Below are 27,113 nucleotides of genomic sequence, written 5' to 3'. Positions count from 1 at the left end.
TTCAAGGAGATAGCCGGGTAGCTGGAGAGGTGATCACATTGTTTATGAGCCTCTGAAATAGATAAATTTCCATATCAGCCGTTCTCTCATTTATTCAGGGCCGCAGTGGCAGCTTGTGTTGAAGTTTGATCAGATCTAAATGAAGTTTGCACTGTTTTTCTCCCCCCCCCCCCCCCCTCAGTAGCCATGGACGGCACGGTGGCGCAGTGAGATAGCACTGCTGCCTCACAGCACCCAGGGACCTGGGTTCAATTCCTGGTTTAGGTCACTGTCTGTGTGGAGTTTGCACGCTCTCCCTGTGTCTGTGTGGGTTTCCTCTGAGTGCTCTGGTTTTCTCCCACAGTCCAAAGATGTGCAGGTTAGGTGGATTGGCCATGCTAAATTGCCCCTTAGTGTCAAGGGGAATCAGCTAGGGTAAATGTGTGGGATTATGGAAATAGGAGCTGGGTGAGATTGTAGATTCTTGTATGTTCTCCCCATGTCTGCATGGGTTTCTTCCAGGTGCTCCGGACTTGATGGGCCAAATGGCCTCCTTCTGCACTGTAGGAATTCTATGATTTGCACTCACCTCTTCTCTTCTAGGCTTCAGCCTTTAAAGTACAGTGCTGAAGTCGAGAAGAACGCACTCCTATTTATTTTAAATGTCTGCTGAGACCATTTTCTTTTAGTTCTGTCTCTCCAGTTCCCTCGCTGTCAGAGTAAGCAGTTGACTGTTCTTTTTCCCCAAATTAGTGTGAACATAATTTCACCGCCAATCCAGTTGTCTCCCCCCTAAAAGCGTTAGCAGATGCCATGAGGGTGTTAGTTCTTCAAGAACTGGGCCTCCACCCTTGCCTAGGTGATCACCCTTCATGTGGGTGGCACAGTGGGTTAGCACCGCTGCCTCACGGTGCCAGGGACCCTTGTGAAGTCTGCACGTTCTCCCCGTGTCTGCGTGGGATTCCTCCGGATGCTTTGGTTTCCTCCCACAGTGGGAAAGACATGCTGGTTAGGGTGCATTGGTTGTGCTAAATTCTCCCTCAGTGTAACCTGAACAGGCGCCAGAGTGTGGCGATTAGGGGACTTTCACAGTAACTTCATTGCAGTGTTAATGTAAGGATATTTGTGACACTAATAAATGTTAAAAAAACTAAACCTGGGCAATAGGGGCCTGATTTGAAGTAAAGTTTATTTATTAGTCACAAGTCGGTTTACATTAACACTGCAGTGAAGTTACTGTGAAAATCCTCTAGTCACTACATTCCGGTGCCTGTTTGGGTTACACTGAGGGAGAATTTAGCATGGCCCAATGCACCCTAACCAGCACGTCTTTCGGACTGTGGGAGGAAACCGGAGCACCCGGAGGAAGCCCATGCAGACACGGGGAGAACGTGCAGACTCCACACACAATGACCCAAGGCCGGAATCGAACCTGGGTCCCTGACACAGTGCTAACCACTGTGTGGCCCAGCCATCAGAAGTTGGGTCCCAGCTGCTCGATGTTCCCTATCTCCCCCATACTAAGATCCGACAACTTGGTACAGCTGCTGCACTCTCCGTGGAGGGTATCTCTGTTCCACACACGACCTGCGCCTTTTGCCTGTTCTGAAAACTCCTAGTGGCCCATCTGCAGCTCACCTTGTAACCTGGCACACCAGAGGAATAAATATAGATTAATTTACTAACTTTTATATTTTTAAGATATTACACGTTCCCGCCAGTAGTTTTTATACCTCTAGTCCGATATTGGCACTGCTGAGATAAGGAGCTCTGTCTTGCTGGATGATGTAAAGACCTACACTCCCCATGGGCGCAGTGAGTTGGAGTAAAGCACTGATAGCTCTGCGTTCCGATATTTAATATATCTGACTACGCGTAACGCAACCTTTTATTGAAGAGCGTCTTAACTCAGAGCACATTTTTTTGGAATTTGTAACGGTTACTATACTATAACTCCTGGAACGTATTTTAATAAAGATTTCTTCCATAAGCTTCCTGCGAGGACAAATCATTGCACTGATCTTGATCAATGGGGCCAGTGGGCTGATGAATGGCAGATGGTGTTTAGTTTAGATAAATGCAAGGTGATGCATTTTGGTAGATTGAACCAGGGGCAGGACTTACTCAGTTAATAGTAGGTTGATGGGGAGAGTCACAGAACAAAGAGCTCCAGGGGTACATGTTCATAGCTCCTTGAAAGTGGAGCCACAGGTGGACAGTGGTGAAGAAGGCATTCAGCGTGCTTGGTTTCATTGGTCAGAATATTGAATACAGGAGTTAGGATGTCTTGTTGAAGTTGTGCAAGACAATTGGTAAGGCCACACTTGGAATACAGTTCTGGTCACCCGATTGTAGAAAGGATATTATTAAACTAGAAAGAGTGTAAAAGAGATTTAGTAGGATGCCACTGAGTTGAAGATTTGAGTTATAAAGGAAAGGCTGGATAGACTGGGACTTTTTTCTCTGGAGTGTAGGAGGCTGAGGGGTGATCTTACAGAGATCTATAAAATAATGAGGGGCACAGATCAGCTAGATAGTCAATATCTTTTCCCAAAGGTAGGGGAGTCTAAAACTAGAGGGCATAGGTTTAAGGTGAGAGGGGAGAGATACAAAAGAGTCCAGAGGGGCAATTTTTTCACACAGAGGGTGGTGAGTTCTGGAACAAGCTGTCAGAGGTAGTAGTAGAGGCGGGTACAATTTTATCTTTTAAAAAGTCTTTAAAAAGTTACATGGGTAAAGTGGGTATAGAGGGATATGGGTCAAATATGAGCAATTGGTATTAGGGGTTTAAAAAAAGGGCGGCATGGACAAGTTGGGCTGAAGGGCCTGTTTCCATGCTGTAAACCTCTATGACTGTGAGTTTAAACCTCTAAACCTCTATCACAGATCCAAATCTGTGTAAATTTACCATTTGGATTACTGTAATTCGCCTCACCCTTTTGGTTTGGCCATGATATCGCCTCAATTTAGATGTCAAGGTACTTACTTCCCCTCTCTATTGCCAATTACTGGTAAATAATCGATCCTCCCCTCCATCAAATGAATCCATCTGGGCACAGTGGGTTAGCAATGCTGCCTCTCTGCGCAGGGAACCCGGGTTTGATTCCCGGCCTTGGGTCACTGTCTGTGCAGAGTCTGCACACCCTCCCCATGTCTGTGTGGGTTTCCTCCGGGCTCCGGTTTCCTCCCACAGTCCAAAGATGTGCGGGTTAGGTGGATTGGCCATGCTAAATTGCCCCTTAGTGTTCCAGGATGTGTAAGGTAGGGTGATTAGCAGGGTGAGTATGTTGGGTTGTGGCAGTAGGGCCTAGGTGGGATTGTTGTCAGTGCAGACTCAATGGGCTGAATGGCTTCCTTGTGCACTGTAGGGATTCCATGATTCCCAAGTCCTTACATTGTCACAAACAATGGCTACTGGAACAAAATTCGCAAGGTTTGCAGTCTAGATGGATTGGCCAAGCTAAATTTCCCCTTAGTGTCCAAAGATGTGCAGATTAGGTGGATTGGCCATGATAAATTGCCCCTTAGTGTCCAAAGATGTGTAGGTTAGGTGGATTGGCCATGCTAAGTTGCCCATTAGTGCCCAAAGATGTGTAAGTTAGGTGGATTGGCCATGCTAAATTGCCCGTTAGTGCCCAAAGATGTGTAGGTTAGATAGATTGCCCGTTAGTGTCCAAAGATGTATAGTTTAGAGGGATTAGTGGGGTAAATTGGTGGGGTTGCGGGGATAGGGCCTGGGTGGGATTGTGGTCAGTGCAGACTCGATGAGCTAATTGGCCTCCTGCCCTGTAGGGAGTCTGATTCTACGTTCGGGAGAAGGCCATTCAGCCCCTCAACCCTGCTTTTTAATTATGGGAGATGTGTTGCTGGTTGGCCAGCACTTATTGCCCGTCCCTCGATACCTTTGAAACTGAGTGTCTTGCTCAGCCATTTCAAGAAAGAATTTTGAGAAATAGTTTGGAGTGTGATATGTTTGAAGGCAATGATGTGACAGACAGAAGACTTTTAATTATGTACATAAATTATTTGGAGCATAATTTTAGCTCACATTATGAAGCCATCTATCATCATGCAAAAGCGTTCAGTGATTCCTGTCCACTAATGGCTTTGACCTGACCTTTTCAATTGTAAATAGTAATTTTCTGTTTGAAAGAATTGACTGAGTGTCTGTGTCGGATTGAGTGTTCTTAAGCACAACCCACTGACTTTGTACTGGCCATCTGGCTGTCTGTGTGCCTCCCTCCCTTCATCCCTCCCTCCCTCCCTTCATCCCTCCCTCCCTCCCTTCATCCCTCCCTCCCTCCCTTCATCCCTCCCTCCCTCCCTTCCTTCCTTCATCCCTCCCTCCCTCCCTTCATCCCTCCAGTCGGTGTAAGCCCCTCGGCTTCTGCACCTGTCCCGTTGGAGACAGTGTGTTCGTATTTCCCATATCCAGTGAGGCTGCCTTCTCTCTGAAAGGTCAGAACAAATATTTTGTAACACAAACGATCAATCGAATGAGGACAAAGTGACCAGTGCCTCGCTTTTTAAACCCTTGGACCCAATTTAGTGTGGTCTATGATACAGTTTATCAGTTCCTCTCTGCACAGAGACAAAATTGTGCTGCCTCACTCTTGCATTTGTCAAAAACCAGAGTGTGTTCTTCACCCCCTCCCCCCCTCTCTTTCAACTGACAAAATATATTATTTTAAATATAATCCTGCTCAAATCATCTTTCCAAAGAAGACTGAACTTTCGTCACCTCACAAGAAAGGTCGCTTTGTGTCAGGCTGTGATGAGGTAGAGATGTGATGAGGACTTATCCTGTTCTCAAAGCCAGCAGGACCTGGTGTCTGCCCCTGCTGAGGGTAAGTATGTGTATACAGCACAACTGAGGACAGATTTTTTAAGAGGATTTTCCAGCAGGACTGCGACTAAACGGGGACTGCACAGTAGCACAATAGTTCGCACTGCTGCTTCACAGCTCCAGAGATCCGGAATTCATTCCTGCCTTGGGTCAATGTCTGTGTGGAGTTTGCACGTTCTCCCTGTGTCTGTGTGGGTTTCCTCTGGGTGCTCCGGTTTCCTCCCACAGTCCGAAAGATGTGCTGGTTAGGTGCTAAATTCTCCCTCAGTGTAACTCGAACAGGAATGTGGCGAATAAGGGATTTTCACAGCAACTTCATTGCAATGTTAATGTCAACCTACTATACCAATAAATAAACTTTAAACGGGTGGCATGGTAGCACAGTGGTTAGCACTGCTGCCTCATAGCACCAGGGCCCCGGATTCCATTCCCACCTTGGATCACTGTCTGTGTGGAATTTGCACGTTCTCCCCGTGTCTGCGTGGGTTTCCTCCCATGGTCCAAAAGATGTGCTGGTTAGGGTGCATTGGCCATGTTAAATTCTCCCTCAGTTAAACCGAACAGGCACTGGAGTGTGGCGACTGGAGGATTTTCACAGTAACTTCATTGCAATGTTAATATAAGCCTGTTTAGTCATAGTCATAGAGGTTTGCAGCATGGAAACAGACCCTTCGGCCCAACTTGTCCATGCCACTAAGCTAATCCCAATTGCCCACGTTTGGCCCCTATCCCTCTATACCCATCTTACCCATGTAACTGTCTAAATGCTTTTGAAAAGATAAAATTGTACCTGCCTCCGCTACTACCTCTGGCAGCTCGTTTCAGACACTCACCACCCTTATGTGAAAGTATTGTCCCTCTGGACACTTTTGTATCTCTCCCCTCTCACCTTAAACCTATGCCCTCTAGTTTTAGACTCCCCTACCTTTGTGAAAAGCTATTGACTATCTAGCTGATCTATGCCCCTCATTATTTTCTAGACCTCTATAAGATCACCCCTCAACCTCCTACACTCCAGAGAAGAAAAACCCAGTCTATCCAGCCTCTCTTTGTGATACTAATAAATAAACTTTAAACTTAAACTTGTGAAGGGAATCACCCCAAAATGTTCAGAGGACCTTCCTGGGAGGCCACTCAAAAAACAATGATCAGTTTTGTGCGTTATTGCTATTTTCAGCTTTCTTTAGTAGTGCCTAATCTTTGGGCTGAAGGGTGAGCAATGACTCAGGTGGGGAACTGTTCTTTATTGGAAGACATGATGTGGAGATGCTGGCATTGGACTGGGGTAAACACAGTAAGAAGTCTCACAACACCAGGTTAAAGTCTGGCAGGTTTATTTGTTAGTAAACCCACCAGCTTTCGGGGCTTGCCCCTTCATCAGGTGAGTGGAAAGTTCTGATCACAAACAGAGCATATAAAGGCACGCACAGTTTACAGAATACTGATTAGAATGCGAGTCTTTACAGCTAATCAATCCTTAAAGGTGCAGACAATGTGAGTGGACATAGCATTAAGCATAGGTTAAAGAGATGTGTATTGTCTCCAGACAGGACAGTAAGGGAGATGTACATTGGGGAGACCGTGCAGCCGCTACGACAACGGATGAATGAACACTGCTCGACAATCACCAGGCAAGACTATTCCCTTCCTGTTGGCGAACACTTCAGTGGCCATGGGCATTTGGCCTCTGATCTTCGGGTTAGCGTTCTCCAAGGCGGCCTTCACAACACACGACAGCGCAGAGTCGCTGAGCAGAAACTGATAGCCAAGTGCTGCACACATGAGGACGGCCTCAACCGGGATCTTGGGTTCATGTCGCACTATCTGTAACCCCCCATGATTTGCCTGAACTTGCAAAATCTCACTTACTCTCCTGTCCGGAGATAATACACATCTCTTTAACCTATGCTTAATGCTTTCTCCACTCACATTGTCTGCACCTTTAAGAATTGATTAGCTGTAAAGACTCGCATTCTAATCAGTATTCTGTAAACCATGCGTGCCTTTAAATGCCCTGTTTGTGACCAGAACTCTCCACTCACCTGACGAAGGGGCAAGCCCTGAAAGCTAGTGGGTTTACTATCAAATAAACTTGTTGGACTTTAACCTGGTGTTGTGAGACTTCTTACTTTATTGGAAGAAGCAGGCAATAGGAATGGGACTAATTGTCAGGAGGATGGAGTGATGCAGAATGTCAATCAAACACAAAATCACGCACAAGACCCCTCCAATGACACCATTCACATGTCAATCCTTGGTGTTATGGAATAGTGTCAGCGTGGGGTGAACTAGGACAGGTTCTTGGTGACCTGGACCCTTTGTAATTCATCCCTGTTGATGGAGACAGAGGCATGAAGTCGCTGACAATCTCCTTTTTGTTTTGTTGACACCTCTACTTTCTCAGAAGCCTACGGAAATTTGGCATGCCAGCTACGACCCTCACCAATTTTCACAGATGCCCCATAGAAAGCATCCTTTCCGGATGTATCACAGCTTGGTATGGCTCCTGCTCTGTCCAAGACCGCAAGGAGCTACAAAGGGTCGTGAATGAAGCTGTTCTTGAACCAATAAGAACAGCTTCTTCCCTGCTGCTGTCAGACTTTTGAATAGACCTACCTTGCATTAAGCTGATCTTTCTCTACACCCTAGGTATAACACTACATTCTGCACTCTCTCCTTTCCTTCTCTATGAATGGTCTGGATAACCCGCAAGAAGCAATACTTTTCACTGTATACTGATACATGTGACAATGATAAATCAAATAGTTACAGCACACAAGTTGGCCATTCATCTATCAGGTCCCCGTTGGCTTTCTGAAGGAGCAGTTGACTCAGTGTCATTCCAAGCCTTCTCGTCTTAACCCTGCACCCTTTTTTTGCACAACTTTGGACACTAAGGGGCAATTTAACATGGTCAATCCACCTAACTTGCACTTCTTTGGACACTAAGGGACAATTTAGCATGGTCAATCCATCTAACATGCACTTCTTTAGACACTAAGGGACAATTTAGCATAGCCAATCCACCTAACCTGCACATCTTTGGACACTAAGGGGCAATTTAGCATAGCCAATCCACCTAACCTACACATCTTCGGACACTAAGGGGCAATTTAGCATGGCCAATCCATCTAACCCGCACATCTTTGGACTGTGGGAGGAAACCGGAGCACTGGAGGAAATCCACGCAGGCACGGGGAGAACGTGCAAACTTCACACAGACAATGACCCAAGACAACCCAGGTCCCTGGCGTTGTGAGACAGCAGTGAGAACCACCCAAAGTCAAAGGGTGGCCTTGCCAGAGTAAGCAAGAATTTGTGGAGCTCTGAAAGTGGGCCCCAGCAAGAAGTCAACAGTTTCAGGAGAGAAGATAAGTGGATCTTTTAAGCTGGAATACTTATTTTTATACATACACGGCTTTAATAACTTGTCAAACTAGTTTAGGATTTTTTTTTTTAAAATTACCCAAGTTTCCATGCTTTTCTAACACACCCATGTTTTGGCAGAATTTTCCATCTCTGGATTCTCCGTCACCTCTCCCCCAGACCTCATCTGTTTCCTGCCTGCTTGTTTGCTAAGAATTACTTGCTGAGCGATTTGGAAAATCAGGTAAATGATCCGGTGTAAGTTTAACTTTACTCCCCTTTTCTCGAGAGATTGTGTTGCTGGAGAAGTCCATGACAGTGGAGATTGGATGCTTTGCCAGCTGTATTGGCAATTCTCTCTCTCTCTCTCTCTCTGTGTCTCTGGAGGTTTGTGTGGGAGTGGGGCTGGGCAGACTTTTCTCAGTGTTTACTTTCCCAGTGTTTGTCTGAGAGCCTGTGTGTTTGCTTTTTGCCTCCCTCCCTCAAACCACAGTTTAAAGCCATGATCTGTTTACCATAAAATCCTGACAGGACAGGAGGAGGCCATTCGGCCCATCAAACCTGCATGGTCAACAATCCCACCCAGACCCTATTCCTGTAACCCCACTGATCCCCCTGACTCTAAGGACCATCATGGTGGCACAGTGGGTTAGCACTGCTTTCTCACAGCGCCAGGGACCTGGGTTCGATTCCCGGTTTCGGGTCATTGTTCGTGTGGAGTCTGCATGTTCTCCCCGTGTCTGCGTGGGTTTCCTCCGGTGCTCCAGTTTCCTTCTACAGTCCGAAAGATGTGTTGGTTAGGGTGCAATGGTTGTGCTAAATTCTCCCTCGGTGTACCCGAACAGGCACTGCAGTGTGGGCGACATAAGAAATAGGAGCAGGAGTAGGCCACCTAGTCCCTCGAGCCTGCCCCGCCATTCAAAAAGATCATGGCTGATCTGAAGTGGCTCAGTTCCACTTTCCCGCTTTCTCCCCATAACCTATCTACTGGCGTCTTAAATATATTTAGCGAGGTAGCCTCCACCACTTCAACGGGCAGAGAATTCCAGAGATTCACCACCCTTTGAGTGAAGAAGTTCGTCCTCAACTCCGTTCTAAACTGCACCCCCCCCCCTATCTTGAAGCTGTGCCTTTCTAGTCCTGCTGTCCTTTCTGAGCGGGAACAACCTCTCCACCTCTATCCTATCCATCCCCTTCATCATCTTATACGTCTCAATAAGATCCCCCCTCATCCTTCTAAACTCCAACGAGTACAAGCCCAGTCTATTCAGCCTCTCTTCGTAGTTCAACCCCCTCAACTCCGGTATCAGACTAGTGAACCTCCTCTACACTCCCTCCAAGGCCAAAATATCCTTGCGCAAGTACGGCGACCAAAAGTGCACACAGTACTCCAGCTGCGGCCTCACCAGTGCCCTGTACAGTTGCAGCAAGACTTCCCTACTTTTATATTCAATCCCCCTCGCTATGAAGGCCAGCATCCCATTCGCCTTCCTGATCACCTGCTGCATCTGTAGGCTGGGTTTTTGCGACTCATGCACAAGGACCCCCAGGTCCCTCTGCACCGTAGCATGCTGCAGCTTTTCGTCCTCCTACTATTATTCCTGCCAAAGTGGATAACCTCACACTTGCTAACATTGTATTCCATCTGCCAGGTCCTCGCCCACTTGCTCAGCCTATCTAGATCCCTCTGCAGACTTTCTACACCGCACAATTTGCTTTTCCACTTATCTTTGTGTCATCAGCAAATTTCAACACGCTACACTCAGCTCCCTCCTCCAGATCATCTATGTAAATGGTAAATAGCTGAGGCCCCAGCACCGATCTCTGGGGCACTCCACTAGTCACCAACCGCCAATCCGAATAGCACCCATTGACACCTACTCTCTGCCTCCTATTTGACAGCCAATCCTCTATCCACGCTAACACCTTACCCCCAACTCCATGCCCCCTGACCTTCTGTAACAACCTTTTGTGCAGTACCTTATCAAACGCCTTCTGAAAATCGAGAAACACCACATCCACCGGTTCCCCTCCGTCCACCGCACTAGACACATCCTCATAAAATTCCAATAAATTCGTCAGGCACGACTACCCCTTAACGAATCCGTGCTGCGTCTGCTCTATCAAACAATTCTTCTCAAGGTGCCTTGCTATTTCTTCTTTGATGACGGATTCAAGCATTTTTCCTACAACAGACGTTAAACCGGCCTATAATTCCCTGCCTTTTGCCTGCTACCCTTTTTAAACAGCGGGATTTTCACACTAACTCCATTGCAGTGTTAACGTAAGCTTTCTTGTGACTGATCAATAAACTTTATTTTAATTTAAGGGACAATTTAGCATAGCCAGTCAACATAATTTGCACATCTTTGGGCACTAAGGGGCAATTTAGGATGGCCAATCCATCTAACCTGCACCTCTTTGGACACTAAGGGGCAATTTATCATGGCCAATCCACCCTAACCTACACACCTGCGGTCTGTGGGAGGAAACTGGAGCACCTGGAGAAAACCCACGCAGACACGGAGGGTAGCGACTATGGGATTATCACAGTAACTTCATTGCAGTGTTAATGTAAGCTTTCTTGTGCCTGATCAATAACTTTAAGGGACAATTAGGGGGTCAGCTCTGCCAGGGTGAAGGCGCCGTCCTCTAGAGGGGGGCGGGGCCAAGACGACGTCCTCCTGAGGGAGGCGGGGCGACTGCCAATGACGTCATCCAATCCGCGGGCAGGTCCCCAACAGTCGTTCATCTCGCGCGCCGACACGGAGTAGGGGGCGGGGCTGGAGGTCTGGGGCATAGCATCCAATCAGAGCTCGGCTGGGGCGGGGCAAATCGTCATCCAACTGGGGGGTGGGGCGAGCGCCGATGACGTCATCCAATCAGCGCGTGCTGCTGGCGGGGGCGCGAGCTCTGAGTGTGGGGCGACAGAATAATAAATAATAAAAAAACAAAGAGGCCATATCTGTCAGAAAACCTGAGAGGAAAGCTGTCTGTTTTTCTTTGGTGAGTACTTTTAGCCAAAGTGCTTTTAAATTTAAAAAATTAAATTTAAACTTTTTTTCTTCAGCTCCTGGTTTTGAGGCCGTCGAGCGCCTTTAATTTTTTACCTTTTAAAATCGGCGGGAATAAACTGAAGAATGTTTTAGAAAGCCGAGCCGGCCAAATAAACACGGTCTGGAGGCTGAATAAATATTTGTGTCCCTCCGTTCAACCTAACCTGATGGTGCCGGGCGGATCTGGGCGCTCATTGGCTACCTGGCTGGAGGAGATACTGTCTTATTGGCTGTCAGGCCGGAGGAGGATTCACCTGATTAGCCGATGGATGGAGCCAACGTCTGATTGGCTGTCAGCCAGTGAGGCGACCCTTCATTAGATGAAGGGAGAGGCGCCATCTGATTGGCCGGTAGGAGGACTGCCCTGGCTGGCAATTGTTGGAGGCGAAGCCTAATTGGCTGAAAGGAAGAGACGCCGCCCTGATTGGCTACCGGGTCGGAGGAGTCGTTGCCTGATTGGTCAGTTCCTTACCAGCGGTCAATCAACTCTCATCCCGGGGACAAGGTTGGTTGTTCGGTGGGGTTTGACCCACGTGGGGAGGGGTGAGTGAGCAGTGGGATGGGTTGAACTGGGACTGAACTGAGCATGGACCCCTAATACACACAGTAGCAAGTCTCACACCAGGTTTATTTGGAATCACGAGCTTTCGGAGTGCGACTCTTTCATCAGGTGAGTGGAATAGTAGGTTTCGCAAACACGGCATATATAGACACAGACTCAATTCCACAATAATGCTTGGAGTGCGAGTTTTTATAAGAGAGAGGGTTAAGCACAGGTTAAAGAGATGTGTATTGTCTCCAGACAGTACAGTGAGTGAGATTTTACAAGTGCAGGCAAGTCATGGGGTTACAGATTGTATGATATGAACCCAAGATCCCGGTTGAGGCCATCCTCGCGTGTGCGGAACTTGGCTATCAGTCTCTGCTCAGTGACTCTGCGCTGTCATATGTCGTGAAGGCTGCCTTGGAGAATGCTTACCCAAAGATCAGAGGCCGAATGCCCGTGACTGCTGAAGTTCCCCGACTGGAAGAGAACACACTTGCCTGGTGATTGTCGAGCGGTGTTCATTCATCCGTTGTCATAGCGTCCACTTGGTCTCCCCAATGTCCCATGCCTGGGGACATCCTTTCCTGCAGCATATTAGGTAGACAACGTTGGCCGAATTGCAAGAGTATGTACCGTGTACCTGGTGGATGCTGTTCTCATGTGAGATGATGGCATCCACGTCGATGATCCGGCTCGTCTTGCAGAGGTTGCTGTGGCAGGGTTGTGTGGTGTCTTGGTCACTATTCTCCTGAAGGCTGAGTAGTTTGCTGCAGGCAATGATCTGTTTGAAATTGTGCGGTTGTTTGAAGCCAAGAAGTGGGGGTGTGGAGATGGCCTTGGCGAGATGTTTGTCTTCATTACTGATATGTTGAAGGTTCCTGAGAAGGTGTCATGTACTTCCCCGGAGCAGAGAAGCCTGGACGATGAAGGATACTCTGTCGCCGTGTTCCACGTTTGTCTTCTGAGGAGGTCAGTGCCGTTTTTTGCTGTGGTGCATCAGAATTGTCGACTGAAGAGTCGAGCACCATATCTTGTTCTTATGAGGACATCTTTCAATGTCTGGAGGTGTCTGTTGTGATCCTCCTCATCTGAGCAGATCCTGTGTATACGGAGGGCTTGTTCATAGAGGATGGTTTCTTTAACGTGTTTAGGGTGGAAGCTGGAGAAGTGGATCATTGTGTGGTTATCCGTGGGCTTGCGGTACAGTGAAATGCTGAGGTGACCGTCCTTGATGGAGATGTGTGTGTCTAGAGAGTGGTCCATGGTGAGTCTGTTGGTGGGATGGATCTTGTTGATGTCATCATATAGTTGTTTCTGTGAATGTTCACCCTGAGTCCAAAGGAAGAAAATGTCATCAATGACAATCACTGCTCCCTCCCAGTCGGGGAACACTTCAGCGGTCACAGGCATTCAGCCTCTGATCTCTGGGTAAACGTTCTCCAAGGCGGCCTTCACGACAACAACAATGCAGAATCGTCGAACAGAAACTGATAGCCAAGTTCTGCACACATGAGGACTTCCTCAACCAGAATCTTGGGTTCATGTCACACTATCTGTAACCCCCACGACTTTCCTGGGTTTGCAAAATCTCACTACTGTCTTGGCTGGAGATAATACACATCTCTTTAACCTGTGCTTAACCCTCTCTCCACTCACATTGTCTGACCTTTTAAGACTTGATTACCTGTAAAGTCTTGCATTCCAACCATTATTTTGTAAATTGAGTTTGAAAATGTGTCTTAATATGCCCTGTTTGTGAACAGAATTCCCACTGGACTGAAGAAGGAGCGACACTCCGAAAGCTTGTGCTACCAATAAATTTGGGCAGCATGGTGGTTAGCACTGCTGCTTCAGAGCTCCAGGGACCTGGCTTCAATTCCTGGCTTGGGCCACTGTTTGTGTGGAGTTTGCACATTCTCCTCATGTCTGCATGGGTTTCCTCCCACACACCAAAGATGTGTGGGTTAGGTTGATTGGTCATGCTAAAAATTTTCCCTTAGAGTCGTGAGATGTGCAGGTTAGAGGGATTAGCGGGTAAATATGTAAGGATATGGGGGTAGGGCCTGGATGGTCGGTACAGACCCGATGGGCCGAATGGCTTCTTTCTGCCCTGTAGCGTTCTATAATTCTAAACCTGGACTTTAACCTGGTGTTGTGAGACTTTTTACTGTGCTTACCCCAGTCCAATGCTGGCATCTCCACACCCTAGTACATAGCCAGGGGAAAAGTAGTAACTCACCCTGAGCCTGTCCCCAGGTACACACCCAGGGGAAAAGCACTAACTCACCCTGAGCCTGCAAACAGATACACAGCCTGGGAAAAGCAGTAACTCGCCCTGAGCCTGTCCCCAGGGACACGGGCAATAATTCACCCTGAATCAACTTGTGTTTGTTAGACAAAGATAAAAACAGAATGCAGTTGTGTTGCAATCAGTAAGGATAGGCAACAACATTGGGGCGGTGCAGTGTGGAGAGACCAGGACAGATTGTTGGTGATCTGGACATCTAGAAATCCCCATTGATGTAGACAGGGACATGTCCTCCATGACACTTCCTGAAGTCGATGACAATTTCCTTCGTTTCATTGACATTGAGGGAGAGATTATTGTCGCTGCACCAGTTTACCAGATTCTCTATCTCATTCCTATACTTTGTTTCTAAAAATTTCCTAAGCTCTTCTTCAATATTTGAGGATTTGATTTGATTTGATTTATTGTTGTCACATATATTAACATACAGTTTAAAGTATTGTTCTTTGCGTGCTATACAGACAAAGCATACCATTCATAGAGAAGGAAAGGAGAGAGGGCAGAATGTAGTTTTACAGTCATAGCTAGGGTGTGGAAAAAAATCAACTTAATGCAAGTTAACTCCATTTAAAAGTCTAGTGGCAGAGGGAAGAAGCTGTTTTTGAATCGGTTGGTACGTGACCTCAGATTTTTTATCCGGAAAGAAGAAATCATAGAATCTTACAGTGCGGAAAGAGGCCCATCGAGTCTGCACTGACCACAATCCCACCCAGGCCCCACCCCCATATCAGTACATATTTTACCTGGTAATCCCTCTAACCCAAGCATCCTAGTACAGTAAGGGCCAGTCAACCTAACCCACACATCTTTGGACTGTGGGAGGAAACCAGAGCATCCAGAGGAAACCCACACAGACACAAGGAGAACGTGCAAACTCCACACAGACACTGACCCAAGCCCGAAATTGAAGCCGGGTCCCTGGAGCTGTGAAGCGGCGGTGCTAACCCACTGTGCTACCTGCCGCTCCTAAGAAAGTGGAAGAGAGAATGTCCAGGGTGCATTTAAGTTTATTTATTAGTTTCACGAGCAGGCTTACATCAACATTGCAATGAAGTTACTGTGAAAATCCCCTAGTTGCCACCTGCACCTGTCCGGGTACACTGAGGGAGAATTTAGCACGGTCAATGCACTCTAACCAGCATGTCTTTCAGACTGTGGGAGGAAACCGGAGCACTTAGAGGAAATCCATGCAGACACGGGGAGAACGTGCAGACTCTGTGCAGATAGTGCTCCAAGCTGGGAATGGAACCCTGGCTCCCGGCGCTCTGAGGCAGCAGTGCTGACAACTGTGCCATCGTGCCGTAGGGTGGGAGTGTTGTCGGTGCAGGCTCAATGGGCCACTTTCTGCACTGTAGGGATTCTATGAGGAGGCCATTCGGCCCTTCAACCCTGCTCCACTGTTTGTTAAGATCACAGCTGATCATCCAACGCCTGATTTGGAAACCACCCCCCCCCCCCCCAGCTCCCCATATCCTTTGATTCCCCTTTTGCCCCAAGATCTATATCCAACTCCTTGAAAACATTCAATGTTTTGGCCTCAGCTGCCCTCTGTGGTCGTGCATTCCACAGCTCACCACTCTCAGTGAAGAAATTTCTCCTTGTCTCAGCCCTAACACAGGCTGCACTCCCCCGATAGCAAGTACATCCTTCCTCAGAGTTCGTGATTGTGGGTGGCAAGCGTGAAGGCAGGCTGTGATGAGCAGGGCCACCAATGTTAAACTTTCCCAGGATAAAAACAAATTACTGCGGATACTGGAATCTGAAACCCAAAGAGAAAATGCTGGAAAATTTCAGCAGGTCTGGCAGCACCTGTAAGGAGAGAAAAGAGCTGATGTTTCGAGTCCAAATGACCATTTGTCAAAGCTAGAAGGCCAAACTGCTTTTAGCTTTGACAAAGAGTCATCTGGACTCAAAACGTCAGCTCTTTTCTCTCTAGTAAGAAGCCTCACAACACCAGGTTAAAGTCTGACAGGTTTATTTGGTAGCACGAGCTTTAAATTTTAAATTTTAAACATTAAATTTTGTCACTTTCCTAATATAGTAATACTGAAATCAATTGCTCTTTTCAGTCCATGCACATCAGTCGCTGCTTTTGCTAGAATTTCGAAATAAGGAAAAGATCTCATCACATGTTTGTGTCTCCTTCATCAGATGTGTGTCTATGTTATTGGGCACGATCTTCATGGAGATTGCTCACCTGACGAAGGAGAAGCGCTCCGAAAGCTCTGCTACCGAATAAACCTGTTGGACTCTAACCTGGTATTGTGAGACTTCTTACCGTGCCCACCCCAGCCCAGTGCTGGCATCTCCACATCTCTCCTGACAGATGTTGCCAGACTTGCTGAGATTTTTCCAGCATTTTCTCTTTCGGTTAAACCTTCCCAGGATTGGGCTTGAGATGAGACATGAAAGTGGAGTGGAAAAATGAGCAAAATGTGAAGGTGTTTGGGAGTGAGGCATTCTTTGTCAGCCACTCTGTCCACTGCCAATATCGCCTGCTCTGGGATGCCACTTCTGGTTCTGCTTTTGTGAACACTGTTGTGCTTTCCCCTAGGCCTGATCGCTGACCGATGCTGTGCCGCAGTTATCATGAGTTGGGCACTGGAGGAATGGAAGTCGGAGCTGTCCAGCAAAGCCCTGCAGAAGGTGTCCGAGTTCGAGAGCCAGCTGGAGAAACTGAAGAGAGAGCGGCAACAGAAGCAGCTGCAGCTGGATAGCTTAGAAGTTGCATTCCAGAAACAAAACCAAAAGGTGATTTTTTTTTTCCCCTCTTTACGTCCCTTTATGCCCACTGAACACACTGACTTGGGTATGAGCAAAGCATAGCGTCATGAGCCCCCCCCCCGCAAAAAAACTGACCCAGGTTCATCCTTCTGCCATCCTGGTCATCACGTATTACAGCAGTGACGGAGTCATTGGCTAATCACAGTGAGCGATGGATCTCAGTTAGTCTACAGCAGCCTGATTTTGTTTATTCATTCATGGGACATGGATGTTGCTGGCTGGGCCAGTATTTTTAGCCCATTCCTAGTTGCCCCAGGTTAGTTGAGAGTCAACCACATTGAATCATCATCATAGAAACATAGAAACCCTCCAGTACAGAAAAAGGCCATTTGGCCCATCGAGTGTGCACTGACCACAATCCCACCCAGGCCTTACCCCCAAAATCCTTACATATTTTACCCACTAATTCCTCTAACCTATGCACCCCAGGACATTAAGAGCAATTTTTAGCATAGCCAATCAACCTAACCAATACATCTTTGGACTGTGGGAGGAAACCGGAGCACCTGGAGGAAACTCATGCAGACTCCATATAGACAGTGACCCAAGCCAGGAATTGAACCCGGGTCCCAGGTGCTGTGAGGCAGCAGTGCTAACCCACTGTGCCACCCTGTGCTCTGGCTCTAACTGTGGCTCTGGAGTCACGTGTAGCCATGATGTGGAGATGCAGGCGTTGGACTGGAGTGGGCATGGTAAGAAGTCTCATAACACCACGTTAAAGTCCAACAGATTTATTTGGTATTTGAGTTTTTGGAGCACCACTCCTTCAGGTGAGTGGGATTTCAGTTCACCAACAGGGCATATATAGACACAAACTCAATTTACAAGGTAATGGTTGGAATGCGAATCTTTACAGGTAATCAAGTCTTAAAGGTACAGACAGTGCGAGTGGAGAGAGAGTTAATCACAGGTTACAGAGGTGTGAATTGTCTCAAGCCAGGACAGTTGGTGAGATTTTGCAAGCCCAGGCAAGTCAAATGTAGGCCAGACCAGTTAAGGACAGCAGATTTCCTTCCCTAAAAGACTTAGTGAACCAGATGGGTTTTTTCGACAATGGTTTCATGGTTATCAGTAGATTCTTAATTCCAAATATTTTTTATTGATTCAAATACCACCATTTGCCCAGTTGTTGGTGCAGGCTTGGAGTATTGCGTGCGGGTCTGGTCGCCATGTTACCAGATGGATGTGATGGGATTTGAACCCAGTTTCCCCAGAACTTTGGCTGAGTTTCTGGATTAATTAGTGTAGCGATAATACCACTAGGCCATCACCACACGAGTGAGGAAATCCTCCCCCGTGTTGGAGAGAACCACAGAAACGAAATACTGTTGTACGTCCCATCCACAACACTCACCACATGCGCCTTAAATTGCTGTACAGTGCTTCATTGAACATTGCTTTCTGAAATAAGGGAGGTTTTGCCATGGATGAATTAACCTGGATTGTGCGTATAACTGGTGCTGCCGGTTAATCAACAATGCAGGTTTGCAGAGCGTTCCATAAACCAGTGGAATTCAAAGCAATACTTGTAGCATACACTAACATGCAAGTACTCGGGAAGTAACGAACACTCTTATTTCTAATATTCCACAATGAATTAAAACATACTTTATAAAATAATACAGTATTTCAGTACAGGTTCCGGATAACTTCACAATTAGTTTAGTTTATCGTAGATTTTTTGGTGTCATTTGGTGTTATTGTGAAAATCTCTGGCCTCTGGATTGCTGGTCCAAGCGGGTGGCATGACCACCACCACCCCCCCCCACCCCATTGCAGCTTGTTGCATGTACGTGGCTGCGTTCGGGGGATTTGAAAGAAGCTGGAGTTAGATGGTATTTACATGGCAGTGACAACAACAGCTGCTGTTTATATAATATCTCTAATGCAGTAAAACAACTTGACATTTCACATCTCAATCAGACTGAGGAGGAGATCTTCAGAGGGCTGACTAGAAGCTTGCTTGGATATTGGTTTTAAGGAACACCTTAATGGTGGAGAGGTTGAGACAGAAGTTTGTGCAAATATACAGATAAGGAACAGGAATAGGCCACTCAGCCCCTTGCACCTACTCCACTATTCAATAAGATCATGGCTGATTTGATTGTAACCTCCTGCACTCTTTTTTTCTCTCCCCTTCCCAAGGCTTTCACCCCATTGTTTAAAGAATCTTTATTTACCTCTTGCTTAAGAATATTCAAAGACTCTGCTCCCACTGCCTTTTGAGAAAGAGTTCCGAAGACTTGCTACCCTCGAACAGAGAGAGAAATTTTCCTCAATCCTGTCCTATAAAGGGAGCCCCTATCTTTGAGCAGAGACACACCTAGCTCTAGTTATTGATGCATGCTTGCCTTCATTGGCCGGGGCATTGAGTACAAGAGTCAACAAATCATGTTGCAGCTATACAAAACTTTGGTTGAGTTGTATTCGGAGTGTTGCACGCAGTCCTGTTCGCCACACTACCAGAAGGACCCAGAAGCTTTGGAGAGAGTGCAAAGAAGGTTCACCAGGATGTTGCCTGGTCTCGAGGGTGTTGGCTATGATGAGAGGTTGTGTAAACTAAGATTATTTTCACTAGAAAGACGGAGGCTGAGGGGAGACCTGATAGAGGTTTACAAAATGATGAGCAGTGTAGATGGGATGGATGGTCAGAGGCTTTTTTCTCAGGATCGAAGGGTCAATTACAAGGGGGGAGCACAGGTTCAAGGTGAGAGGGAGAAAGTTTAAGGGAGATGTGTGGGGGGAAGTTATTCACACAGAGTGGTGGGTGCCTGGAACGCGCTGCCAGAGGAAGTGGTGGAAGCAGGCACATTAACAACATTTAAGAGACATCTAGATGGGTATATGAATAGGGTGGGAATAGAGGGATGCAGATCGAGTAAGGACAGAAGGGTTTTTTTTAGTTTAGTTAGGGGATCATGATAGGCACGGATTTGGAGGTCCGAAGGGCCCATTTCTGTGCTGTAAATTTATTTGACCTGTATGCACCTGGATTGGCATTTCTTGACGCCTCACCCACAACCTTGTGCTGATTTTTGTGCCATGTGTGCCATTTCTAAGCTCGAGTGCGAACGCGGCGAGAATGCAACCTTGAGGAGAGAGGCGCAGGGCCTGACGGAGGTGCGGAACAATCTGGAGAAGGCGCAGCAGAGGCTGTGCCACGAGATTCAGGTGAAGGAGGCCCTGGTGTGCAGCCTGGAGGGACAGCTGCTGGCTGCGAGGAAACAGATTGACGGCCTGGAGCAAGAATTAAAGAGGTACCATCTCACGCATGTTTGCTGTACTTGGGGTGCCATCAGTGAATCAATTGTTGGATAAGATGGAGCTAAGCTGGGGGTGGGAAGGGAGTCTGAATGTGTGAATCTGGACCATGTGAATGTTAGCCATTACATAGCGTGCAACCATATGCAGTATTATTTTAACAGCAGTGAAGCAATGATTGAGGTGAGTGGATATGGAGTGTGCATAATGATTTGCAATTTGTTATCTGGGACTATGTTGTTGATTTGTAATTGTTCGGATGAAAAGTTCATGATGCAAGAACATTTTTATCAAGGATGCGATACTGAATATCATCTTGACCTTCGATCTCTCTCTCTCCCTCTCTCTCTGTTTTACAATTTATCTTGCCTTTTCTGCTGTTGCTGTGATTGTGCAGTTTTTGCTTTTGTTCTATCTAATCTGCAAGCAATTGCAGGGCTTGTACGTCCCCACTTAACCCGTTCACTGCCAGGACTGCTGTAACTGTAGGGCTCCTCGCCTCCCTCCGCCTCTTCTTCCTGCTGCAACCTACAGGCTTTTTAAGTTCATTTTATTCATGTCACAGGTAAGGCTGACATTAACACTGCAATGAAGTCACTGTGAAAATCCCCTAGTTGCCACACTCCAGCACCTGTTCGGGCACCCTGAGGGAGAATTTAGCACCTAATCAGTACGCCTTTCAGACTGTGGGAGGAAACCAGAGCACCTGGAGGAAACCCCGCAGTCACAGGGAGAATGTGCAGACTCAGCACAGAAAGTGACCCAAGCTGGGAATCGAACCCAGGTCTCTGGCACTGTGAGACAGCTGTGCTAGCCACTGTGCTGCCCAAACCTGGGGATTGATGTCCATAAGACCTAGAGGCAGAAGTAGGCCGATGAATTGCAGAGCAGACTCCAATGAGATCGTGGCTGCTCTGATATAATCCTCAATCTCACTTGCCTGCTTCATCCACATCTGTGGCACAGTGGGCAGTATGGTAGCACAGTGGTTAGCACTGTTGCCTCACAGTGCCAGGGACCCAGGTTTGATTCCCAGCTTGGGTCACTGTCTGTGCGGAGTCTGCACCTTCCCTTGGTGTCTGCGTGGGTTTCCTCCGGGTGCTCCAGTTTTCTCCCACAGTCCAAAGATGTGCGGGTTAAGTGGATTGGCCATGCTAAATTGACCCTTAGTGTCAGGGGGTTTAGCAGGGTAAATAAGGTTGCAGGGATAGGGCCTGGTGGGATTGTTGATGGGCCAAATGGCCTCCTGCACTGTCTGGATCCTATGATTACTGATTTTTACTGATTAAAAATTTGTTTATTCAGCCTTGAACATACTTAACCCAGTCTCTGCGATAAAGAATTCCACACGTTCACTAACTTCTGAGAGAAAAAATGCCTCCTCATCTCTGTCTTAAACACTTAATCAATTTCCTTTCTTTCCTTTATCTCTCGCTCTGTCAAACCTTGGCGCTGTGCCCTTCCACTTTACACTCAGTAGTAGCAATGTTAAGGTTTTTCTTTAAAAAAAGAAAAGGGCTTCATAATACAAAGTAAAACTGTGGAATGATTTCAGGCTGGAAGCTGAGCTTGAACGGAGTCAAAGAGCGTCAACACCAGCAGAATGCCAGCCCCACCTTACTCCAGCTAAGATCTATCCTGCGTGTACCACCCTCAGCAGCGCCAATGAGAGTAAGTTTTATAGCTGCAGACTAGTGAGCCTGGTTCATTAATTCATAGGATAGAGAAACAGAATTAGGCCATTTGGCCCACCAAGTCCGCTCTGCCACTCGATACTGGCTGATATGCTCCTCATCCCCATTTTCCTGCCTTCTTCACATAAATCTTCAATCCATTACCAATTAAAAATCTGTCTAACTCCTCCTTAAATTGACTCACTGCCCCAGCACCCACCGCACTTTGGGGGAGCGAATTCCACAGATTCACAACCCTTTGGGAGAAGTAGTTTCTCCTCCAACTCTTTTAAATTTGTGCCCCTTATCCTAAGACTATGATCGCTCGTCCTAGAATGCCTCACAAGAGGAAGCATTGGCTCCACGTCTACTTTATCCAGACATTTTATCATCTTGTGTACCTCAATTTGATCTCCCCTCATTCTTCTAAAATCCAGAGAGTGTCAGCCTAAACTCTTCATATGACAAACCCCCCATCTCTGGAATCAATCTAGTGAAGTGCCTCTGAACTGCCCCCAATGTCATGACATCTTTTCTCAAATAAGGGGGCCAAAACTGTGCACAATACTCCAGGTGCAGCCTCACCAATGCCTTGTATAGTTGCAACAAGACTTCCTTACCTTTTATATTCTATTCCTTTAGCTATAAATGCCAATAACAGTTGGAGCAACCTTTCTTCAAGGTTCTGTTTTGATTTTGAGACATCAGGTTACCTGATTTGTAGTTAACGTGCCAGCGCATCAATTTTCCAGAGGCAATCAGATGATTGTAAGAAGCAAGGGTTTCTGAACGGAAGACAAAGTGCTCTGTTTGCCATCCAGAAATTGTGCTTCCATCTTGACCTCGGAAGGTATTACTGCACAAATGTAGCCTGGTCCTTGGAGCTAAAGCCCTCATCCTGTTGTTTCTCTGAAACTGCTGACCAGTGTCAATTCTATGGACCTGTCCCCCGAGTCAAGAATAATGCTCACCATCGCCTCTTGTTATAGAATCCCTACAGTGCAGAAGGAGGCCATTCAGCCCATCATGTCTGCACCAACCACAATCCCACCCAGGTCCTACCTCCATAACCCCATGTATTTACCCTAGCTAGTCCCCCTGACACTAAGGGGCAATTTAGCATGGCCAGTCCACCTAACCTGCACATCTTTGGACTGTGGGAGGAAACCTGCGCAGACAAGGGGAGACTGTGCAGATTTCGCACAGACAGTCTCTGGCACTGAGGTAGCAGTGCTAACCACTGTACAACTGTGCTGTCCGTGCAGAATTTTGTTCTTCCAGGAGATGGAGAAGATGATCATTCACACAGTTGCAATGGGATTCAGATTCCTTTTCAAGCCCTGGCTTAGCTAAAAACATCAAATGAGTTGTAACTCTAACTCCGCAAAGCCCTCAGTGCAATTTCTCCCATACCCAATTTTATCTTTATTCAGTCCCCATAGGCACCAGATAAACTAACACCAAGGTTGTCTTTAGGCCCACAGGTAAGGAGTGCCGTGTGCTCCTTCACAGCTTCATCAGTATGTATTCTGAGGAGTTAAATTCCCCATCTGGGGGACATAACAGAGATGGAGTGGGTTGTACGGCTGGAGGAGGTTACAAAGGTAGAGAGGGTTGTATGGGCTGGAGGAGGATACAGGAATCGGGAGGGTTGTAGGGCCTGGGGGATGTTACAGAGATAGGGAGGGGGTGCAGATGCTGGAAGAGGTTACAGAGATAGGGAGGGGGGTATAGGGGCTGAAGGAGGTTACAGAGATAGGGAGGGGGTGCAGATGCTGGAAGAGGTTACAGAGATAGGGAGGGGGGTGTAGGGGCTGGAGGAGGTTAGAGATAGGGAGGGGGTGTAGGGGGCTGCAGGACGTAACAGAGATAGGGAGGGGGTGTAGAGGGCTGGAGGAGGTTACAGAGATACGGAGGGTGTGTAGAGGGTGGAGGAGGTTACAGAGATAGGGAGGGGGTGTAGGGGCTGGAGGAGGTTACAGAGATAGGGAGGGGTGATGCCATGAAGGGCTTTCAAAACCAGCAGAAGAATTTCAAAATTGGAGCAGTACAGGACAAACGAACAATGTAGGTGAGTGAGCACAGGAGTAATTTCTACATCTTGGGTTATGTACGAGGTGAAATGGTTTACGATGGTGAGGACCAGAGGTTTAAAACACTGGAGAGGCCATTGGTAGAGGAAGACTGCCTGGTGATGATGGGGAGGGAAGGTCCTCTTGTCATTTTGCCAACCTTCAGTCCTCCCTCCGTGCCAATGATCCAATTCAAAATCCGTGCTCCATCTCAGCAATCTTTGACCTGCTGTTTTGGTGCACAGGCAAAAAACACAGACCCTGACAAAATGGGTTTAAAAAAAAATTAGACTGTGGCTTCTCGCTATACCTTTGTCCGACACACTGGCTGCTGGGAACTGTGTAATGTGGTGCATCAACCAGGAAATGGAGCACTGTAGGCAATGCTGAGCCTACTCCAGCGGGTCTGGCAGCACCTACGGAGAGAGAAGCAGCGTTAATGTTTCGGAGGCGCCATTGAGTTTTCTTTATTAAGATGCCATTTTGATTTGTTTTCTGGGAGGCCAGCATGTTGCCAAGGTACTTTTCGGTGTTTGCATTGCTAAATCGGTGCTCTTACCTCCAACGGCAGGCTCACAGGCCCTTGAAAAACTAGCTCTTGGAGTTTGGTGCTGGAGTTGGAGAGCTGGTCTTACCAGCATAAATGCCAGGCTCACAGACTCAGGGCGTCCAGGAGCTGTTCTGAAATGAAGCTGCAGTGCACCTTCTGATACTAAAAGAAAGTGTGCAACCTCTCTGATCAGTAAAAGGGAGGAGGATTTGAAGCTTGTCACTCAGCAATAGAATCCCTACAGTGCAGAAGGAAGCCATTCAGCCCATCGAGTCTGCACCAGCCACAATCTCGCTCAGACTCCATTCCCATAAGCCCATGCATTTACGCTAGCTAGTCCCCTGACTTTAAGAGGCAATTTAGCATGGCCAATCCACCTAACTTGCACATCTTTGAACACTCGGGGATAATTTAGCATGGCCCGTCCACCTAACCCGCACATTTCTGGAGTGTGGGAGGAAACCGGAGCACCCAGTCCCACACAGACATGGGGAGAATGTGCAAACTCTGCACAGACAGTGACCTGAGGCCAGGAATTGAATCTGGGTCCCTGGTGCTGTGAGGCTGCAGTGCGAACCCACCATGCCAGCCGGTGTTGCAGCGGAGAGGTCATTTGGCCCATCTTGTCCTTGCCTCCCAGGGCCTCCTTCATTCCTACCACCCATCGCACAGCTGTGGGTTTTTATAGAATTGCAGGAATGGGGAGTCATTCTGGAGTCAGTAGCAATTGAGCATTTCCCATTTCCTTCACCGTGAGCAAGGCTCGAACTTGCGCGTGGAAACTCTTGGATTTCAGGTCTAATACCTTAACCACTCAGTCAAAGCAGCTGCAGCTAAAAGTCATTAATCTGGATTTGTCTTCCGATTGGGTTCTTTAAAAAATCTACTCGTTCGCTGTTGGGAGCTGGGCGCTGCTGGCCCTTGTTTGAAGACGGTGGTTTATTGTCGTATCAAACTGCTAAAGCCTGTGTGGCGAATGTTATTCTCGCTGTGCCTTGGGGTAGGGAGTCCCTGTGGTTTTGCCTTGGCGACAATGGGCTGCTGTTCATCTGCTAGAGTGGCCCTCGTCCGACCATGTGCTGGAGGTTGTGAGGGTTTTGTGTTCGCAAAATACCACATACATTGTAATGTTTTTTGGTATTCTGTTTTTTTTATATGCTTATGTAGCATCGAAATGGGATGAACTGCATGAAAAATATAGCCGAGAGGTAGAGGAGAAGAAGAGGCTCGCCTGTGAAGTGAAAGCTCTGAAACTGCAGGTTGGTGTGACCTGGAGGTCGGGTGGTACCATAACGTAGCATTGGGCTCTTGTGTCACTTTCAGGGTGGGTGATGCATGTTTAGGAGATTTTTTTTAAATTCTCATCCTCCTCCCCACCAGGTCCAGTTTCATTCAGTTCTCTCTCTTCTCCTCCTTCCCCCCCTCCCCCCGCCCCGTACCAAGAAAGCAGATCAGAGATTGCAGATGTTTCTGAACCGGGGCAGCACGGTGGCACAGTGGATTAGCACTGCTGCCTCACAGCGCCAGGAACCTGGGTACGGTTCCCGAATTGGATCACTGTCTGTGTGGTGTTTGCATGTTCTCCCCGTGTCTGCGTGGGTTTCCTCCAGTATCATAGAATACTTTGCAGTACAGAAGGAGGTCATTCAGCTCATCGAGCCTGCACCGTCAACAATCCCACCCAGGCCTTATCCCCATAACCCCACATATTTACCCCGCTCATCCCCTAACATATGCATCTTGGGATACCAAGGGTCAATTTAGAATGGCCAATCCACCTAACCACACATCTTTGGAGTGTGGGAGAAAACTGGAGGAAATCCATACAGACATGTGGCTGGGAGAACATGCAGGCTCCGCACAAACAGTGACTGAAGCCAGGAATTGAACCTGGGTCCCTGGCGCTGTGACACAACAGTGCTAACCACTGTACTACCATGCCGTCCCACAATCCAAAAGACGTGCTGGTTAGGGTGCATTGGTCGTGCTAAATTCTCCCTCTGTGTACCCAAACAGATGCTGGAGTGTGGCGACTAAGGGGTTTTCACAGTAACTTCATCGATGTTGATGTAAGCCTTGTGACACTAAACTTCCCTTCCCTACTGCAGATTCCTGAGCAAGGCCTTGGAACATGTTAACAGTCCTCTTACAATTGGGTCCCCAGATTTCTGGCCTGACCCTCTGGAACTGCTCCTCTCCATTGCCTAGCCAGCCTCTTTCTGCCTTTAGTCGCCTCCTTCAAAGTCAGATTTGATATTGGACAAACCTCTTCATTCTCAGTCCCTTCTCTGCGAAGCGCCTTGCTGTCACATTGAAGGCTTTACATTAATCCAAGATGCATCTGAATGGTTTATTTACCTCCCAGTGTAACTAGCGAAGAAGTTCCCATGTGATTTTTCTGATCCAGAGTTTCTCCTCTTCTGTAATAAGTTGATTAGAATTGCCAGTTAGTGCCTGTTTTATCAACATGCTGTGGTTCAGATTCCCACATTCAGTGGATGTAATGCAGAGTGGACTACTTGCCGGTATATGGGCAGCATGGTGGCACAGTGGGTTAGCACTGCTGCCTCACAGCGCCAGGGACCTGGGTTTGATTCCCAGCATGGGTCACTGTCTGTGTGGAGTCTGTACATTTTCCCCATGTCTGCATAAGTTTCCTCTGGGTGCCCTG

At 47.4% G+C, this 27,113-nt stretch overlaps 1 protein-coding gene across 3 annotated transcripts in view; it reads left to right on the top strand.

Moving 5' to 3' along the window:
• The first annotated feature begins 8,347 nt into the window (after positions 1 to 8,347).
• The window catches only part of LOC145337633 (uncharacterized), a 39,721-nt gene continuing 20,955 nt past the window's right edge, over positions 8,348 to 27,113 (top strand). Inside the window, exons 1-5 of one of the 3 annotated variants that reach the window (XM_080182438.1) lie at positions 8,348 to 8,435; positions 16,657 to 16,853; positions 19,947 to 20,143; positions 21,703 to 21,818; positions 25,610 to 25,701. In XM_080182438.1, the coding sequence (XP_080038564.1) occupies positions 16,692 to 16,853; positions 19,947 to 20,143; positions 21,703 to 21,818; positions 25,610 to 25,701 (567 nt within the window). In that variant the 5' untranslated portion in view covers positions 8,348 to 8,435; positions 16,657 to 16,691. Of the gene's footprint in view, positions 8,436 to 11,104; positions 11,198 to 11,690; positions 11,753 to 16,656; positions 16,854 to 19,946; positions 20,144 to 21,702; positions 21,819 to 25,609; positions 25,702 to 27,113 lie in introns of those variants that run through there. The other 2 variants (XM_080182439.1, XM_080182440.1) reach the window with 2 other exon arrangements.

This window comes from Carcharhinus amblyrhynchos, unplaced genomic scaffold (genome assembly GCF_965287045.1).
Source record: "Carcharhinus amblyrhynchos unplaced genomic scaffold, sCarAmb.v2.hapA scaffold_54, whole genome shotgun sequence".
NCBI lineage: Eukaryota > Metazoa > Chordata > Chondrichthyes > Carcharhiniformes > Carcharhinidae > Carcharhinus > Carcharhinus amblyrhynchos.
This window is presented reverse-complemented; position numbering and strand designations above follow the sequence as displayed.